The sequence below is a fragment of the Aspergillus lucknowensis genome (genome assembly GCF_044049455.1).
Source record: "Aspergillus lucknowensis strain CBS 449.75 chromosome Unknown BJX67scaffold_42, whole genome shotgun sequence".
NCBI lineage: Eukaryota > Fungi > Ascomycota > Eurotiomycetes > Eurotiales > Aspergillaceae > Aspergillus > Aspergillus lucknowensis.
In genome coordinates, this window is record NW_027263586.1 from 64,267 (window position 1) to 82,424 (window position 18,158).

At 49.8% G+C, this 18,158-nt stretch overlaps 7 protein-coding genes across 7 annotated transcripts; 6 read left to right on the forward strand and 1 right to left on the reverse strand.

Annotated features, from left to right (window-relative positions):
* Positions 1–622: 622 nt before the first annotated feature.
* BJX67DRAFT_361622 (uncharacterized protein) lies at positions 623–1,336 on the reverse strand. The gene is made up of 2 exons (XM_071029897.1): positions 826–1,336; positions 623–753 (listed from the first exon to the last, which is right to left on the reverse strand). The coding sequence occupies exons 1-2, from the start codon at positions 1,236–1,238 to the stop codon at positions 690–692; spliced, it is 477 nt and encodes a 158-aa protein (XP_070883219.1). The 5' UTR covers positions 1,239–1,336; the 3' UTR covers positions 623–689.
* Positions 1,337–2,995: 1,659 nt separating this feature from the next.
* BJX67DRAFT_361625 (uncharacterized protein) lies at positions 2,996–4,009 on the forward strand. The gene is made up of 2 exons (XM_071029898.1): positions 2,996–3,582; positions 3,646–4,009. The coding sequence occupies exons 1-2, from the start codon at positions 3,357–3,359 to the stop codon at positions 3,672–3,674; spliced, it is 255 nt and encodes an 84-aa protein (XP_070883220.1). The 5' UTR covers positions 2,996–3,356; the 3' UTR covers positions 3,675–4,009.
* Positions 4,010–5,819: 1,810 nt separating this feature from the next.
* Positions 5,820–6,912, forward strand: BJX67DRAFT_224887 (uncharacterized protein). The gene has a single exon (XM_071025809.1). The coding sequence runs from the start codon at positions 6,127–6,129 to the stop codon at positions 6,871–6,873; it is 747 nt and encodes a 248-aa protein (XP_070883221.1). The 5' UTR covers positions 5,820–6,126; the 3' UTR covers positions 6,874–6,912.
* A 2,480-nt stretch (positions 6,913–9,392) lies between these two features.
* Positions 9,393–10,819, forward strand: BJX67DRAFT_224951 (uncharacterized protein). The gene is made up of 3 exons (XM_071025810.1): positions 9,393–9,641; positions 9,721–10,025; positions 10,105–10,819. The coding sequence occupies exons 2-3, from the start codon at positions 9,747–9,749 to the stop codon at positions 10,735–10,737; spliced, it is 912 nt and encodes a 303-aa protein (XP_070883222.1). The 5' UTR covers positions 9,393–9,641; positions 9,721–9,746; the 3' UTR covers positions 10,738–10,819.
* A 2,805-nt stretch (positions 10,820–13,624) lies between these two features.
* On the forward strand, positions 13,625–14,235 carry BJX67DRAFT_361635 (uncharacterized protein). The gene is made up of 2 exons (XM_071029899.1): positions 13,625–13,914; positions 13,978–14,235. Exons 1-2 carry the CDS (start codon positions 13,727–13,729, stop codon positions 14,099–14,101), a joined length of 312 nt encoding a protein of 103 aa, XP_070883223.1. The 5' UTR covers positions 13,625–13,726; the 3' UTR covers positions 14,102–14,235.
* Positions 14,236–14,326: 91 nt separating this feature from the next.
* BJX67DRAFT_361637 (uncharacterized protein) lies at positions 14,327–15,535 on the forward strand. The gene is made up of 2 exons (XM_071029900.1): positions 14,327–14,731; positions 14,796–15,535. Exon 2 carries the CDS (start codon positions 14,866–14,868, stop codon positions 15,148–15,150), a length of 285 nt encoding a protein of 94 aa, XP_070883224.1. The 5' UTR covers positions 14,327–14,731; positions 14,796–14,865; the 3' UTR covers positions 15,151–15,535.
* A 663-nt stretch (positions 15,536–16,198) lies between these two features.
* BJX67DRAFT_225067 (nucleotide-diphospho-sugar transferase) lies at positions 16,199–17,793 on the forward strand. The gene is made up of 3 exons (XM_071025811.1): positions 16,199–17,201; positions 17,248–17,529; positions 17,660–17,793. The coding sequence occupies exons 1-3, from the start codon at positions 16,713–16,715 to the stop codon at positions 17,675–17,677; spliced, it is 789 nt and encodes a 262-aa protein (XP_070883225.1). The 5' UTR covers positions 16,199–16,712; the 3' UTR covers positions 17,678–17,793.
* The last annotated feature ends 365 nt before the right edge of the window (positions 17,794–18,158 follow it).

The following is an 18,158-nucleotide window of genomic DNA, read 5'->3' on the forward strand; positions in this document are numbered from 1 at the left end:
CTTAGCACGAACTAGGATGGTTCATAGTTCAAAAGGGGAATAAATTGTCATAGTCAGTGCCTGAACCAACAGGCATCAACAACAACCCCTCTCTGACCCCGCTCAGATGGCTGCCTGACGGCAGCCCAACAGCCAATTATATAAGGATCCTGACTCTTGCATGTATCCTAGTTCCCTAAGCAATTTATTCTATTCCTCTTGCAATAGAATCCTCCGCGAAAACCTGAACAAGTCCCTTCATGAAGACTAGGCAGCTCGACGCTTGCTGGCACCCGGCGTCGCGACGGCTGAATACTTTCGCTGAATCCCGACGCCTTACAAAAATAATAAGATAAAATAAAAAAAGTATTAGTCTAAATACTAGATACCTAATAATAAAGACCTATTAATATAGGAAGATAGAAACCTTATAATATTAAAAAATAATCAAGAATATAAGATAAGGGGGTCTTTAGTAATATTTATAAGTTAACTTTCTAAAATACCAAGACATGCTCTACTAACCTATTTAAACTATAATATTCAGGGCTATAAGAGAACTAGATATCCTATATTTTTAGTTACCTAATTTTAATCTATATTAATATTGGTTAGTGGTTAAGAATTAATTCAAGTTCTAAAAGCGCGACCGAAATCAAGGTGGTGATTGGTTTGGTTGGGTGATCAACTTGGTTGGGAATTATGTTATACTACATGTTCTGAATAAGCTCCTTATACTCCTTGATAACATTTTTTATGATTTTTGTTGTATGACTGCAAATGACAAGCATTAGCACTATCAACATGACAAAGTAACAGTAATCAGTATCTAGGCGGTGCTCTTACAGATTCACATATGCAAGAGCGATTGTTATTGTGGATTTGTATCCTGCTAACATGTCCTTGAAACCTGAAATATCGTTGCCCATATACCGTATCTTGAACCAGTCTCGTTTACTATATCGTTCTTCTGAGGAGTGCTGTGTACAGTCCAATACCAGGACGTTGAACTGCGTACATGCACCAGCGCATCTCTTGAGAGGGCGTTCCAGGGCCGTAAGGTCGATATCGGTATCGCCGTTTAACTCTTGTAGAGTTTTCAGGACATCTAGTAGATCCTGTAACTCTGCTCGAAGATCACGAATAAGCTTTTCCCGGGACTTGTTACCCTTTACAGTCTGGTAGAGGGTACTGGTGGCCTGCAGGGCAAGAGTCGCAAGGGTTGTGATGGCAGAAACGGCTCCAACCGCTTCGGCCATTGCAGTGTTGTCCGAAAAGTAGTCCTTTTTGCTTGTCAAAAGAGAAATAAGACAAAGAGAAAGAAACGTTGAAAAAACAGCGAATAAGTGGGAATATATACTCGAGGACAGAGCCCTGCGCATCAAGTCTTGAAATTATTATTCGTCGGAACAGAACGTAAACTAACAGGGGGGTTCGCGGTCACCCCGAGTGCCCAGGGTCGACAAATGACACCCATAAGCCAAACTCCTCTAAATTTAGGTTGCGCTGGGCGTTTCTAAGATGCAGGTTGTCAGTTCGTCATCCAGGTTTCATCATTTAAATGGTCACAAGTTGAAGGTAAAGTCCTAAAATTAGTACTGTTATAAGCGCCCACCTCCAGGGCGCTACTCCCAGCGCTTATTTCTCAACGTCGTTACTGCCACGAGAGTTCAGGGATAAAGGTTTCATACGGCTGCGAGCCACTCGTAATTGGGACTCATCGGCGCCTACGCAGTCGCAATATTGACACCAGACCCATAGGTACGTTCAATTGGGTTTTGCCTCGTCATATTTTGTACCAGGCTTTGCAAGAGGCTTACGGTCTTGCCGAGAGACACAGGTGCCCAATCTGCATCTCGAAGAAGGCGCAGGCTCAGAAGCGCATCGACCACGCTCAGACCCAGTCCACCCCATAACTCAAGAGCCTCATGGTTCATAAATTTTGTCCCTGCAAGGCTCAACTTCCGGTCAAGGTCAAAGATTGCTGTTCGGCGCTTACGACGCCCCGCAATCGATCTACCACGGCCGATATTTTCGTCAAGAGCATAGTGGACTTCTTCCCCCCTTCTCTTCTTGCAGTACTCCCATTGGCTGCCGCTGTCCTATGATAAGCGCCACGAGTTCATGGTGCGACCTGCATCGCTCGGTCAGTCTTGTGATCAGCAGTAAAGTTTCGCAGCGAGAGCGACTCGCTGGGTAGGTGATTTGAACAAAAGGATTAAAAAGCTTCCTTGAAGCTCAGCGCCAGGTTTTCTGCAACGAACACTATGGCTTTGTGTGGAGGAAAAATACACCCAACTGATGCCAAGACGACCGCTGTTTCGAAAGGTGCGCCCAAAGCGCGCTGAAGTAGCCTTTCAGTGTCCTTCTCACTATCACACTGGTAAAAAGGAAGGGTTTCTCTAGATTAGTATTTAATTATATAACAGGCAACGAGGAAGGCAGTCGAGAGACTCCTGTCGGGATGAGGCATCTGTCCCCGAGGCTGGCGCCTTGGGACGCCGAGAACCGTTTCTGTGGGAATCGAGCGGCTGTTTGATTCTCAAGGCAGGAGTGACAATTCCTGATGAAGCGCGATCCATCACGACTCTCGGTCTTGAACCCGGGCTGTCTCCGTGAGAGACAACCATTGACAGATGCTATTGGTTGTGATCTCTGACAACGCTGGCTTGTCCACCTGGCATTGAAGATCGCCAATGAAGTCGCTCCGGGCCGAGGACAACAAGACGAGAGATGTCGAGAGAGGAGAAACGATGACGCGGAAGCGCGATGATCACCTTATGCAGATTCCAAGGTTCTTCGGTGTCGACAGAAGTCAAGCACAACCCCAGAGTTCAGGAACAGAATGGAAGCGAGCAGCTTGTCCATGCCCCCACCGCGGAGTCAGTCGAGTCCAATCGTCAGGAGCGTCTTTCACCCCATCCACAGCAGTCTGCCAGAGACCAACAGAGGTGTGAATCACTGCAGGGCCGCGTGAAATCATTGGACCAAAAAAATTTTTAACGAAAAAATACAGCTCATCCATGCACGTCTGCATTCACAACCTTGGATCATAAGATCCGGCTGACCCGACCCGGCCTTTCTTTCGACCTTGCACTGCCTCGATCTCATGTTTGTTCCTGATTCTTATTCTCATCCTTACGCTTATTTCCCTGTCAGCTGTTCATCCTCTAAATCTCGAGGTCTCCATCTCGCTGTGCAACCGGTTCTAGACGATCGGATCTACTATACTTCCACCCACCATCCACCATCGAATTATGCATTAAACCACCCATCGCCAGCCACATCGGCCTCGATCTACTACACTTCGACACACTCCACCTCCATCTACTGAACCTATCTACACCCATCCAAATTGATGGAGCACATCGCCAACAATGGGACTCAGCAGCGGAGCAGTCATCATTATCGTCATCATCGCCTGTCTAGCAGCCGTCTCCCTCGGTGCCTCCCTCTTCCGCCAATATCACCCCTCAGACGGTCTGCCCGGCCAGCGCTTCTCTCGAGAACAAGAAATGTACATGCGGTCGGTGCGGCTCAAGAATATGGGGTTTAACTATCACCAGTCGAAGACCCCGATGCCGAGGGATGTTGAGTCGGCGAGTATGACGCCTCCAACAGCCAGATTGGTATGGATAGTAAACTGACAATGGCTTTTTCTTACAGTGTCTGCGGATGACTCATCCCGATACTAAGGTGGTCGAAGACCGAGATTGAAAATAGTGGCGTTTGATTGAAACGGGATATATCGAGCATATGGGATTGGGCGTTTATGGGGGTGTCTGGACCTATCAATCGCATACTGGGCTGGCTTTCATGTCTTTTCTGCAATGTTTTACGATGATGATGTTAGTTAAGCGAGTTCGAGTCGACTATACAATACCCCTTTGCGAAAAATGACAATATATCTGTGCCAGCTCAGATACAACAATCTTTGCTGTTTGCGGGATAAACATGCATCTCCAGGACTCTGAGACTCTGAAATCTCTGAATCATCCGTGAGGAGCGAACCATGCCGGAGTAACCTCGGGGCGTACAATCCTCTTGTCTCAAACTCGGTGCCTCTCGGTGCCAACCTTCGGTCCAATCGGATAAACCTGGCTGCCGTCCCCAGAGGAAACAGCACGTGATAGTGGCTCACCAAGTAGAAGCGCATCGAAATTCGATTTTTTGGTGCATGTTTCAGATTTGGGGGGAACAGGGGAATAAGAAACATCACTGTGCGGTTTGTGAGAAAAAGCGCAACCTACCTGCAAACCTCTGTTGCAATCTGTGATCGTCCCTCCCGGCAGACGCAAGGGGATTGGTTTGGTTCGATCCCTCGATCTCTCGATGCCGTGCGTCCAGGTTTCTCAGGCTGATCCACTCTTCGAGTCTAGACTGTACTTTTGGCTTTTTGTTTGAGTGGCTACCAATCCCAATTCAATGAGGCTCTGTTTCCTTCATCTAATTCTCAAACCTAACCGGGAAGTATTAAATGACTACGAGGCTCAGCAAGCGGTTCTGTTGATCAATTGACGGGCCATCGCCAAGCACATTCTGGAGTCTGGTAGCACGAGAGCCAAGCCGCGGCCCCTCTTCCTAAATATTTCCCCACGCCGCGAGATTGATTGCCATGGTTGATCTTGTGGTCGGGTGTAACGAAAGCCTTGCATGGTGACTGCCTGCCACGTTGACCACTTGGTGATTGCTCTTACGGCTTCATCGAACACGGACGGGAGGCATATGAAGGTCAACTCCCTGTCCAATTGGGCATTGGCGTGATTCGCGACGTCTGGCTGGTGTGGTGTTCTGTGCACTGACCCCAGCCGGATTGGAGAGACTCGAACCGGAAAATTCTGGCACTGCACCAGTGCTAGCCTCTTCAGATACTATTGGTGGCCTAGAGAAGAGGGGAAGTAGGAGATTCATGATCGCGCGTTGCGCTTGTGACCATCTGAAGGCAGAGGTCGGTATCGGGCTGCGGTTTTTTTGCGGCTAAGTCGGCTCTGATTGGCATTCGGCCAGTGCGCTGCATCTCATATCCGCAAACCGTATCCAACAATTTGAAAAGAAGCGTGTCCGGGCCTGTAGCAGTCTGGGCAGGGATTCTTCCAAATAGCAGTAACCCAACTACCACCACGATGCGAATATCCCCAATGGCTGAACGAAGAAAGGCGGTCTATCATGTGTTGGAGGGTTGTTTGCGTAACCTGCTGGCCATCGAATGATTTGTGCCGGAGTCGACCTTTGGTTCGGGGTGAGTTGGGCGCAAACTCTTTGCCGCCGATGGGTTGGGGATCCTGGTGTGGGAGCTAAGAGTTAGCCTCGAAGAAATGGCTGGAGTTGCAAGTCGTCGGTTGTAGATAGACTCACCGTGCCAGCTTAAATAGCCCTTTCATATCAATTCATTTCGTGGTACATTATCATCGTTCAAGTGGTCCGGCTGAAAGTGCGGAATATGGCACTCATGTGTACGAGCTGTCCCAGCGGTTCCAGCCTGACTGCGGACGGCCAGGCGCCCCACCGGATTTGAATGTATGGAATAAAACATCGAGGACGGCTATGCAGGCGATCGCCAGGATCGATGCGGATTGACGCCAGCTGGTGACTGGTTACTGGATATCGTATTCACCGCTCCCTGGCTCATGTCTTTGGGCGGCGACCGGATATCGATCGTGGGGAACTGAATCGCCCAACTCCGGGAATCATGCATGCAAGCTCGGGTGCCAACTCACGTCAACCGCAAACCATCAGCCGCTTTCGCGAGTCATGGAGTATCTGAGCCTATCCCCCGGGTCTAGTGGTGCCTGTATCTCGGTCACAAGCCGTGCAATGGGCGACTTTTCTCAACCCCCCTTTGATTTGGACGCCTGCAAATTCAGACCGTCTTTATGGCCTGCAGCGAATGAGATAACAAGGGAGTGTCCAGTGTGCCATTAGTATCGTGTGGCCGCCAAAGTCACATTGACCGTGAGCACCTTGGGCAGCCAGTCCTTGATAACAGGCTATAAGTATCCCCACAACGCCCTTGCTACCCTCGTCAATATGGATGGGTAAAGGGTGTTTCGAGTCAAACAGAGCCACCATTGCCTTTGTTTTTTCTTTCTTTCTTTATCTCAACCCCCAAATCCGTGGTGATTGTTTGAAACCCAAATCATAGCAGCCATGAGTAAAGATATGCTGCTCTCGTCCCAGCGGATTTTCGCGAACCAGATAATAGCGGGAAACGCGTCATTGAATTCCGAGTCTGAGCTGAGTGCCTTTTTGTCAGCGTGGATGTCACAACAGAAGAACAGTGAGGAATTGATTTCCAGGGAAGGCAAAGTTCAGCCTGTTTGGCAGCTGGTCGAAACTTTGGATCTGCGGGCACCGAGTGAGCTCCTGAAAGTGTTGGATAACGTGCGTTTTGACTTGGACCACGAAGAGTTTTTCGCCCCCCTCCCGCTCACTGTCGCGACGTATATGATTGAAGAGATGGTTATCCGCTCATCAAGGGGGAAGAGAAAAATTAAAGAGTTGAGACAGACCAAAACTGCGGACGATCGACTCCGATACATGATAACAGTCGTCAGAGACTCGTTCCTTTGGCTTGACGACCTTCTTGCATATCGGAGCGACTGGGCTCATTTGTTGGTCCCCGACTCTGACACCGAATCCCAACGTGAAACCTTGGACAGGATTCAATGGTTGACTTGGGAGGCACCGAGGGACTTTTGCGAAGGATCCCCTGAGAAACAGTCGTTGTGCGACCAGGAGATGTCATACTTGGATGGATTATGGCGCATGTTCGAACGGAACCCCTGGCCGCCAATTCAGTTTGCTTTCTGTCTGGCAGGCCTGGAAGCGACAGGGAGCTGGTCAGGGTCCGACGCGTGGTTGAAATACAGCAGACTTATCGGACCTTTGTTGTAGGATTGGGGCGCTGGACTGTCGGAAAGTGTGAAAAGGGGGAGGGCAACGCGTGTCAAAGCTGTTTCTATATCTTGATTTTCAGGATTTTGTTCGGTTTTCGTTCATTTTCTCGGGCATCATGTACTGCGTGGAACCTGAGAATGAGGCAGAATGTGAGAGAAGTTCGGATTGTTGGCAGCAGTTAGATTCGGGATCAGCCAAACTTTTGTCCCAGAGGGGTTTCCGCTGGGACAGTGCGTATTCTTGCCTCGCGGCTGCTGTATCAGCGGCACTGGTGCCGTCGCTCCGTGTCATTGCTCTCCATTGATGGCTCATCGACATCATCATTGTGGACAAATCAGCATCGACCCGGGCATTGCTGGGAAGACGAAAAGTGTCTGGAGGCGCTCGACTGATAGCTACACGTGCCCCTCATCAGCCTCAACTTTGCTGGAAAGGGCGACGGGTGCGCCGTCCTTCCCTCCGAGGTTGGCCAGGGAACCGGTCACCGCTTCTTCGGCTGCGAGAGTTTTGCAAGATTGAGGGACAATTCCTTTGTCCTTTGACCATTTCCACACCTTGTATTTTGAAGAACTCATGAACCAATCTCATTCAGTCAGTTTTTGGGTTTCGATATAAAATCATCACACAGGAGGGATGTGAGGTGGAGCGCGTTTGGTGACTTGCTTGGCGCTTTCGAGCCCACTTAGGCTCTCTTCCCGATAATCATGGCCCCGTGGAAGATCTCCAAGGCCTGGGCTCCCATATCCAGAGGCCTTCGGATTCTCCGGTATCAGGACCTGTCGGTCTGGTGGCTCCTGGAGATTCGAGTTGATCCTTCGGGCCAACAAGGATCGACAGTTGCGCTGACGGAATTGAAAAAAGGCGTCAACAGGGTGCTTTCCAAGTAGGACGAAGTTTCCGGGGCTTTTCAAGACAACCTATTCGCACAGACCTCGAGTCCTGTTTTTTACCACCGCGGTGGGTGGCAATGAATGATATGATACTACCACACAAGTTCAGCAAGAGCTCCAATCTCGTCATCAGCCATGCCATGTTCCGTATAAGATTTGGAGCTTGTGGGGTACATATCAACTTAAGAATAGAGCAACTCGTTCCGATATTGTGTTCGAGAAAGGGAATCCAATCATGCTCCTACAAGGCCTGGGCGGATTGTGACGCAGAGCGGGCCAGAACTATGGTTGTTATCTTGCATCTCTCTCGTGCCTCGGCGTGACTTCAAGACTGTACTCTGGCAAAAGAGATTCTTTGGCTGCACAGGTTTGTTGGACTTTCACTCTCAAATGGAGTTCTCTCGATACGTCACAAATCTACTCAGACAGCGACGCGAGCTAAAAATAAAAGTGCAGTCGAAACCGCCTTAGAGAGATGCGGCTTGACGAGAGGATTCGGCCACTATGAAATTAAGTCAGAAAAATAATAATAATAATAATAACAAAGTAAAAGAAGAACATGTATCTTTGGTCCTTGAATAATATGATGCATTTATCTTGTACTGCCATGTTAGCGCCTGGAAAAAGCATGCACCAGAAGCACCAGGCGGAATTCGCACTCCTGCTCTCCCGATGCTTTTCGCTTCAAACTATTTAAGAAACCAAATCCCCTTCAAGGGCGCCTTTGCAGACCCAGGGTTCATGACAGAGAGCAAAGTTTCTACCCATCATCCTTCTCACACAGACATGAGCGACGCGCAGGGGAGCCTTGTCCCTCGTTCAGGTTACCGGCCCACACCTGGCCTCAAAAACCGCAGACCAAGTAGGCTATACCTTTCACCTAAATTGCTTTCGCAGCCAGACAAATGCCGAGACTTGCTGACTTTTGGCAGAATTCAGTTGGGCCCAGATAGTGAACATCATCGACACCATGGACGGCAACACCACCGCGCTTCCCGAACCCGATCAAAAACGCATCCGTCGAGTTAAGCGCATATTCGAGGAACGGTATAGACTCTCCGGGTCGCAGCTTGTAGCCCATACTGTGCGATTTCTGGAACACGCAGAAGGGAAAACGGACGAGGATGCGTGGGAGACCTATACACGCCGCCGCGACTTTGGCACGAGCTTTGAGATGATGCGCAAAAGAGCATGAACCAACACAGCTTCCACGTCCTTATATTTACACACACTAAGCCGAACGTGGTTGTCTAGTTTCCGGCCTGGCCTCCGACATTTTGTCAGAGATTGAAATTTATCCATGCTTTTGTGTCTCCAAAATTTACCCCGCGTAAGATGGCACAGTGGCATAGATCATCGTAGCCGGCAGTAACCCGGCTTCGGAGCGAAGAAGAAAAGCCAACAGAAGCAGGGAGACGAGAAATTTTCACAAACAGCTCGAAAACGAACCCCAGGAGGCACCAGCTTGTCGCTCTTGTCGACTTGTAATTCCATAACAGACATTTGTGCCCACAACAGCCCAGAAGCAGGGATTTGGCGATCATCAGCCGCGTGCTCGTGCAGAGGTTGGCGTTCAATCCCGGAACTGCCAGACCGGAATCTTGGAATCCGACTGGATCCCAGGTTGCGCCGCCGTTTGCGCGGAAGACGTGCAGCGATGGACACGGCGGGAGCAATCCGACTGGGGTTGCGAAAGTACGGCCATCAGCACGAGAGCATCGCATAAATTGATAACAGATGCCGGCCTTTGCGTTGTTCTGGGTTTTCGTCTTTTGTACGTTCTAACTCTTCGATGAACTATTCAACCAGCCCTGATAGGTACGGGGCTCGTTAGTGGCATACCCGCCTTCCGATGCCAGTACTGGATTAGGAATGGTACGCGCACCTTGTCTCCTTTTTTCTCACTGCTTCGTGCTCCGTTTGAAGACTAATTATGCTGTTTTCGGCTGGGTAGACTTTATTAAACCCTCTTTCACTGCGATGTTGCTCATCGAGCTCGCACCGTCTCGGATTTTCTTCTGCTCGAGCCCCGGCCAAGCAGCACGAGGTGGCGGAGAGCCGGCCACATCGCGCCCGCACCTCTCAAGTTTTGCATTGTCGATCTTCCTTGTTTTTCCGTTCGCCTGTGGCCTTTTGCGTTTGGCTCGCTCCGACCCATCAGCCAGAAACGCAGTGGCACCCAGTGGAGTGGATAGCCAACGAGGACGGGACCAACAGGAAAGTCTGACCAGGGGTTCACAATACCGAGCTTCTTCTCACGTACGCCTCAAAATCAAGCAGCATGATGAAAAGACTTGGACTGGAACGAGGCTGAAACTTGTTTGCCCTTCACCGCCAGTGCCAGGGCGCCTGGGCCCTCTGCTTTGGCGAAGGTACTAGTCCAAATGTGGTCCATGGCGAGGGCGGATTCCCCATGAGGAAAGGTTTTTTTTTCTTTGTTCACTTGATCTCTTCAGCACCCGTGGGAGAGTGGGAAGGTACGAGCTGTCTTTCAAAGAGATTGTTCTCGTCGGCCCAAAGACACCAGCCTCCGGGAAATCAGGGCGGGAGTTCGAACGTTCGAACTTGGCGGACCATCCTTTCAATCCCTCCCGACGGACGAAGGAAATTTCTGCATGGAGGCTTTGTGTGCCCTTCTCGAAGATGGCCAAGCTGTCTCGTGACGCCATCACCAAAAAAACTATTTGACAACAGAGGCTTGCACGGAGGGAGATCCATCATTACAGCGCAGTCATCATTACGGAGCACGGTATCGTACCACGTTCGCCTATTCCTCAAACGACAATGCATTTCGCGCCTTTGGGAGCAACAAGACGTGCCCAGGCTGTCATCCAAGGCGGGAGTGCGCCATTTGAGGGGTTCCAGCGCTGTGCGCACGTCACCGTCGCCCCCTCCTGCCTGGTCCTCTAGGCATGCCTTGCTCGGTTTTAGCGGTGGCTCCCGGATCTACGATTGCCCAGCCAGAGGATGAGTAACAGCGGAACCTTGATCGCATTTACTGGGTGGGGTACCGGGGATTTCCAGCGTATTCGTTATCCTGACTGGAGTCTTTTGCTTGAGCCCGGGCTTCAAACAAAGAGTGGGGCACGAGCAACTGTTATTCTTGCAGATTCACAATTTCAAGGACACTCAGCTCAATCTGCCCAGGAGATTGCAATGCTGATCGACAGCGCTGACCTCTTCGCTTGCCAACCGGAGTGCGGTGGAAGCGTCGATTCCCGGCGAAAGGTCTGAGCCAACCTTCCAAAGGAGATCCTCGTCGCGAACAATCCATCCGGAGACGATAGTTCCTGGGAAGGGAAATAATTGACCTCCATAGCGAGGAGGAGGCTCCGGCAATGAGCGATGGCTTGTGGTGAAGTTGCCTAGGTAAACAACCTGCCGCGTAATGAAACCGAGCTACAGACTTTATTGCCCATGGCCTAGAGCATTTTCTCGCTCATCAAACCTTCTCGTCACCATGCAGATAATCTAAAACACGCAAAGCTGCACCGTACGTCGTAATCCTACGGAGTGATATGTCGAAGGGCCTCTGAATCGGCCGGGCTAACCGCGAGCGATATGCCCCCCTCGGTACCATTGGTTAAACTCGCAGCAAAATCAAATTAACTCTCCCGTCAGAGACTTTGAACCCGGCCAGCCGTCCAGTAACAGCGACAACCGAGCCCATTGGCTTCCATCCTTTTGCCCACGAGATGCAGCACTCTTCCTCTTCATAAATATACAATTACGAGAGAGGACTTTAAATTGCGAGAAAAGAACTGTTACTGGCTAGGTAGCAGGTTTAGGATCAAGATTGCTAAATCTCTTAATCTTTAATTCGGAGCCAGGCCTCGTAAATGCTCTGTGCAGGGTGGATGCTTGCTCTCCGCAACCGCCTTTGTGAAGAAATCCCTGAGGATTGGTTATGCAGGCGAGGCCCAGAGGAGTGGCGCCGGGCCCAATTGCCCACGGGCGTCTTGCGTTTCAGGCCTTTCGTCGTCGCCACAAAGTTCCCTCTCCTCCCCTCGAGTTCATAATTGCAATTCGCTCGACCCGCGACAGAAGGTCCGGCCCGGTCGCGGGATTTCTGTCAGGTTCAGCCTCATTGTTTATGTTTTGCCCGTATTTTCAAAAAGGGTTTAAATTTCCTAGTAACCATGTCGCGGTCGATCCCAGCCCAGTTTCCACGCATCTAATGAACACGACCGCTGCTTGACATCCCCCAGCAAGGGCGACAAGAAAAAGGTAAACGAAAAATACCCTCGAGTCGGGGGGAAATAATCGAATCAAAGGCTCACTCGGAACGTGCAAGCTCCGTGGATGGATCGAATTCCTCGTCCCTCAATGCCCTGTTGAAGAATACATCGCCCTTCACTTCATCACCGCCGAGTTGCGGCGCAGAACCCAAGCACCCTGCCTCAGGATGCTCCCTAACAAACCTTGATGTGACTCGGATTACATCCCTGCAACCCCCTATCGATTACTCAACTCTCAGAAACAGTCTTGATACACATCGGTACATTGTACGAGTACCTCGTTAGAGAGGGTCCTCAACTCAGGACGGCCGTTGGCTAATCCCCCTCCTCAGCCCACATCAGTTCGCGGCATTTTCTGAGTGAAGAGCAACTTCTCCGATTTTCTCTCTCGTAGTCCGCTGGAAATCCACCGTTAAGACTCCGGGAATTTGATACGTCAGAAATATCCCTAGGGATTCACCGTGCTGCTGCAAAGCAACGTCTGCACAGGTTGCCTCCGGCCAGGGAAATCCGCACTGCACTATCCTTTCCTTGCCTTACACATTCTTCCCTACTTTCGCCAGAAAAGACACTACCTCTTCACCCTGCAGGGGACGATGGCCTTGGGAAGTGATGATTCAGCTTTGCCAAAAATGGGCGGACTCTGATGATGTTGCCGCCGTGGAAATACAGGATCACGCGGAATGCCGCGGTCTTGTGCCTCTCCATGTACGAGCGTCCGGTCGCAAGGTCGGATATTCCGCTGCTTTCCAGACCTAGAAAGAGAAGGCTCTTCTTGTGATGATCTCGAACTCATCATCATCTTTCGATGATAACTCGTACTACTATGCTACCGACGCGATTCACGCTATTTGGCGGTTGAGGGTACATCCACCGTCATCTCATGTTCAACGGTATTTAATTCCCAGACAATTTGGATCCTTTCTTGTATCAGGCTGATCAGATATGCAGGTCCCAAACCTCTGGGTATAAAGCGTCGGCTTGTTACATTTTCGGAGCAAAAGGTCCACAACAGCATGTGTACCAACACGCCACGACAACTCACGATCCTCGAGCGGGATGACGGATGTCATATATGGTGTTGGGATATCGAGCGAATGGCATATTCGTGAACCCTGGAATCATACTTAATTGAACCTGGAAACCGCCAAACGCCCTTCCACTCGTAAATATCCATCGAAGCCATAACAAGGATACGTCCTACGGCGAACCACTTGGTGAGAAACGCTATGGTACAATTGCTGAAAGAATAGTGAACAAGAAGTGAGGCAGTTCCCCCCAACCCCAAACGCCGAAACCGACAGCACTCATTTACTTAACAGCCCAACAACCTGCCTATTTCGCCGATTGCACGTCCACCGACACTTACTCGGATATTATGTCAATACTTTCGCTCCCCCCGGCGTTCGGAAGTTACATCGTGTGAATAAGAATTAACAAATCTACCAGATTTGTCTACGGAGTTGATATCACCGCTGCCGACGTATCAAACATCCGAATGATGGAGCTCTGGAAGTCCACCTCGTATCTCGTCCATATGTACGTTTTCTTCTGACACACCTCACCATCACTATTAACATAGGTGACTGCTTAGATTAAACGATATAATCTCCCTACGAAAGGAACTAGTAAGTCCCACAATCTCTACCTCTACAACCACCAGCAAGAACACCACTGACCGAGCAGGTCGATGGACAAATCGAAAACCTCATCCAAGTAATCATGCTAAACGAGGCCATTACCATCAACGAAGTCATGCAAGCAAGCTACGATCATGCAAAAGACAACGCAGCAGGCATGGAGAATGCCGCGCGCAGGTTGCAGTGCGGGCTTGATGAAAGCCGTCAGGATGTCGTCCGCGCGTTTACGCAGGGGCGTAGGGACCTTACGGCGGGTTTGATTCACTGGAGGTACGACATCTAAACTCTAGAATGTATTTAGTGATATCTTGCTAATTATATTGGCGTCTTCAGTTACTCAGGTCAGTGCTCCTTTAAGGCTGCTGAACTTGATGCGGATAGGGTTCTTTCTTTCCGGATCAACAGGGACGTACGACGGGCTGCGGCGACAGGTGGTTCCGTTGCTGTTCATGGCTGAGATGATTCCTTTCGTTGTCTTTTTCGCTGTTGGGTCTACGGACATAGATATTGGCGTCTCGTGTCTTGGGTATAGATTTTCATGATAGATTACATACAGTCTAGGACCTTGCAGTACGAAGGGTTTCACCACGACCAGATTTACGTATTACTAGTATTGAATCAGACGTACGTAATCGAGTAACCTGGTCTCCAGAGGCACATCCTCATAAACAAGGCAAGACGAGGGTAGGCGCATTATTGTATTGATCAGCTAGACATAGGGCATGCAGATTTGTAAATCCACGGGAAAGTGTGATAATATGAGGCTTAGTAAACCCGCCGATCTTTTAAGTTTTACTCTCTGATTATATACTCTGTAGCTTGAGTACTATAATACTCCTGCTAGGACTTCTCCCGAAGAGCTGCTGCTGGCCCACCGAGGTTCGGGCTGTGAGACTTGCTTACATTTAGTATCCTGCAAGTATGTGCCTTACCATAGCGACACCCTCTTTCTCCCTCCCCCGGCGCCAATAGATTCGACCTAACAATATCAACCTTGCCTATCCCGGCTTAAGATACATTGGCAACCAAGCTCAATCCAGCCAATTAGCGCGAACACGAACCTGTAAGGCAGCTGAACAGGAGAGAGGCAGGCCACGAAGCTGAAAGTCAGCCTCAGGTATATAAATCGTGAAGGAGTCTCTTCTCTTCAGCTCACCAGGGTATTTCCCACCCACATGCCAAGTTTGATTTGCGCTTGCCGTCGAAGTCCCGGCCCTGAAAATGGCGTCCTTCCATGGTATTTCTATCCAAATGACCATCCACATTAGCCCCGAGAATGTGCCAAAGTGCTGGGAGGCGTTCCGTCTGGTCTATAAGAACGTTATTTCCGAGCTGTCTGTACTTTTTTCGAGGTGTATCAGTCCCCCGAAGATCCGGGGGTTATTTCTTGGGTTGAGAATTGGTTCGTTGCCTCTCTTCGTGCAAATTCATTATAGCCGACGTTATACCCAAGACTTACGATACTGCTCTAGGTCGAAGCCGAAAGAATGGATAAAAGAGGCTTGAATTCTATTCTATGGGTTTACTTTCGGTAGGGCTGACAGGACATAGCACCAAGCTAACAAGCCGTACTTCGCTGAGTATCACGCAACAGTGGCACCATACCGCCACACCCCTTTGCTGTGGATCGCCTCGCCTACACCACACATGAACCGTGCTCATTCCCTCTACCCCTCCAATCAACCGGACGAGAGCCCTGCTCAATTTCGCCTCGAGTCGCCTTCCTCTATTGCGTTTAGCCTAGTAGTCCTGTCTTATTTAAAGTAGAGGAAAACTTGCTTGTATAAGCATAGTACGTCACACCTAGCTCTAGACTTGTTAAACCACGGGTTTTGGGTTGGGTCATAGAGATTAAAAACCTGCCCATAGGTTACTAAAAAATCTATTAACCTAATCTATAAAACCTATAAAACCTATAATACCTATATATATAGACTTGTCTGACCCAACCCAAAAACCCAACCCAAACCCGACCCAATCTGCCAAGAAACGGGTTGGGTCAAGATCCCTATTAATCTATGCTAGGTTAGGTTGGGCTGGGTTAGCCCTGTAGATTAGCTAGATAACCTATAGGTTACCATAAAATTATATACTATATCTTTTTTAGAAAATCTAACTAAATTAGGTTTAGTCTATCTATATTAATACTAGTAACTTAGTATAACTTAGTTAGCTTATTACTATATTAGGCTAGCTTAATATATAAAAACTAACTTTTATAGGTATATTTAGGATTATTAATAAGCTTATTTTTAGTATTAAAAGATATATTTAGTATATTTATATACTAAATAATATAAATTATATATTAAATATTTAAAAATTATTAAATAAATAAAATAAGAATTTTTAATAGGATAGATAAAAAATAGAGCAGGTTCCTAATAGGCTGAATACTAAAATATATATAACCAGATATATAATCTAAAACCAAGTTTAAACCTTAATAACTCTACTAATTTTTAATATTTTTTAGTATTTCTTATAAATATATAATATTTAGATATTAAAATATCTAGAAATAGCTTTTATTATTTAAAAAGTCTATATCTTGGCAGCATGGGTTAAACAGGTTAAATAGGTTTTTTAAATAGTCTTTTTTGACCTATGGGCGGATCAGCTAGTGCCTGACCCAACCTGTAACCCGCGCGGGGCGGGTTGACAAGTCTAGCTCTAGCAGTACAAGATTGGCAAGTGATGCATCTACTGTCCCAGTAATATCCTAAATCTCCCCTATTCTGTCTTACAACATTCACTCTTGTTAGCTTGCACAGCTCAACAATGCCAGTGAACCCACCACCCAAGTATACTCGCTGGGAAACCGTCCCCTCCCAGATAGCCCCTATCTTATCGAATAAGAGATTGTAGACCGCAAACACCTCCCCCTCGACGCGCCCACCGCCGCCGTGGCCCTCTTGCTCCGATGGCTTCTCTACGGCGCCTACCTGGTCCGCCGGTACAAGCAGACACTCGCCACAACCGCCCCATCACCGCGTCGTCTCGCATGGTGGCTCGTCTTCGCGCTCGAGCTCGGCGCCCGGTTGGGCCAGCTCCTCTTCCAGGCCGACATGGCGCTGTACCTCCTCTTCCGCCGCGAGAAGGCCTGGCAGCGCCCGCGACTCCGGCTCGTCAGGGCCGACGCGCCGACGGTTGATGGCTTTGTCACCTGCTGTGGCGAGGACGTCGATCTGGTGATGGGTATGGTTCGCGCGGCGAGCAGCCAGGACTATCCACCGTGCAGTTATCGAGTGTTTCTGCTGGATGACGCGCAGAGCCCGGAGCTGGAGGACGCCATTCAGGCGTACAATCAACAAAAAGGACAGCAGCATGCGCAACAGGCGGTGCGGTACCTGGCGCGCACCAAGGCCCCGGGGAAGCCGCACTATTTCAAGTCGGGCAACCTGTGCTTCGGGATCGAGGAGAGCAGCAAAATAAGGCCGTTGTCGGAATACATCGGGGCGCTGGGTGTCGACGCGATACCGGAGACGGACTGGCTGCGGCGCATGGTTCCGCATCTGGTCGTCGATTCGAAAATGGATGCGATTGTTGCGGGGCTGGTGAGACGCTCTTTTCCTGTCTAGACGATAACTGACAGATACGCAGCGCCACTACAACCTCCCCGCAGGCGACCCCCTCGGTCAGGACATCGCGACGCCCTCAGACATCACCATCGAGCACATGCGCGACGCAATGGGGGTGACGAATCTGTACGGGTCCGGGTATGTGATGCGGCGGGCGGCGCTGCAGGACATCGGGGGATGGCCGTTGGCTCCCAGCGCCGAGGATCTGTACTGCGGGCACTTGCTTGCAGGCGCGGGGAGGGGGGTCGGCTTCTGCTGGGATGTGTGCCAGCATGATCTGTCGCCGGGGTCGCTGGATGCGTTGGTGAGTCAGCGAGTGCGCTGGGTGAGTCTGTTATCCCCTTTCTTGGATGCGATGCGAGACCAACGCGTACGTCCGACTCACCTAGCGAGTTAAGATCCAAGTTCCTCCGCTAACCCGCGAAACCATGCAGTCGAAGCACTGGCGATAATTCGATACCACCTCCCCACCACGACTCTGACATTCACACCAACAGGCACAGTCCGCTCGTCCGCCAACGAGCGCTCCGCCCGACTCCGGCGCCCGCTGCGAGACCGGCTCCGTGCGGTGCAGTTCCCCGTCGCGTACCTTGTGCTCTCTGTTTCCTGCCTTGCGACCGTTCTCGTCCGGGGAAGTCAGATTAGCCGCTTTGTGTGCACACCACTCTTGGTCATCCTCATCGAATGCATCGCGGCCATGTCTGTCCCGGTTATTTATATGATCTGGCCTCCAACCGTACCGGAGAGAAGGCAGTTGCTGGAGAAAGGGCCGCAGGGGGAAATGCGGCCGAAGGAGACTACTCTGCCCCGCGGTTTGGGGAGGTCTCCGGTTCCATGGGTTGATGTGGTGCAGGTTTTGGTTGTCGTTGCTGTGGATTGGATGGCTTGATTTATATCTATGGCAGACTAGATAATTGCCGCGTGGTTGGATAC

Excerpts from the sequence above, each read along its gene's own strand:
- BJX67DRAFT_361622 (XM_071029897.1), bottom strand. The coding sequence starts at position 1,238 with ATGGCCGAAGCGGTTGGAGCCGTTTCTGCCATCACAACCCTTGCGACT. Across the intron at positions 754-825 it reads GCTCTTGCATATGTGAATCT|TCATACAACAAAAATCATAA; the intron begins GTAAGAGCACCG and ends TGTCATTTGCAG.
- BJX67DRAFT_361625 (XM_071029898.1), top strand. The coding sequence starts at position 3,357 with ATGGGACTCAGCAGCGGAGCAGTCATCATTATCGTCATCATCGCCTGT. Across the intron at positions 3,583-3,645 it reads GAGGGATGTTGAGTCGGCGA|TGTCTGCGGATGACTCATCC; the intron begins GTATGACGCCTC and ends TTTTTCTTACAG.
- BJX67DRAFT_224887 (XM_071025809.1), top strand. The coding sequence starts at position 6,127 with ATGAGTAAAGATATGCTGCTCTCGTCCCAGCGGATTTTCGCGAACCAG.
- BJX67DRAFT_224951 (XM_071025810.1), top strand. The coding sequence starts at position 9,747 with ATGTTGCTCATCGAGCTCGCACCGTCTCGGATTTTCTTCTGCTCGAGC. Across the intron at positions 10,026-10,104 it reads AATACCGAGCTTCTTCTCAC|TGCCAGGGCGCCTGGGCCCT; the intron begins GTACGCCTCAAA and ends CTTCACCGCCAG.
- BJX67DRAFT_361635 (XM_071029899.1), top strand. The coding sequence starts at position 13,727 with ATGCTAAACGAGGCCATTACCATCAACGAAGTCATGCAAGCAAGCTAC. Across the intron at positions 13,915-13,977 it reads GCGGGTTTGATTCACTGGAG|TTACTCAGGTCAGTGCTCCT; the intron begins GTACGACATCTA and ends TGGCGTCTTCAG.
- BJX67DRAFT_361637 (XM_071029900.1), top strand. The coding sequence starts at position 14,866 with ATGGCGTCCTTCCATGGTATTTCTATCCAAATGACCATCCACATTAGC.
- BJX67DRAFT_225067 (XM_071025811.1), top strand. The coding sequence starts at position 16,713 with ATGGCGCTGTACCTCCTCTTCCGCCGCGAGAAGGCCTGGCAGCGCCCG. Across the intron at positions 17,202-17,247 it reads ATGCGATTGTTGCGGGGCTG|CGCCACTACAACCTCCCCGC; the intron begins GTGAGACGCTCT and ends ACAGATACGCAG.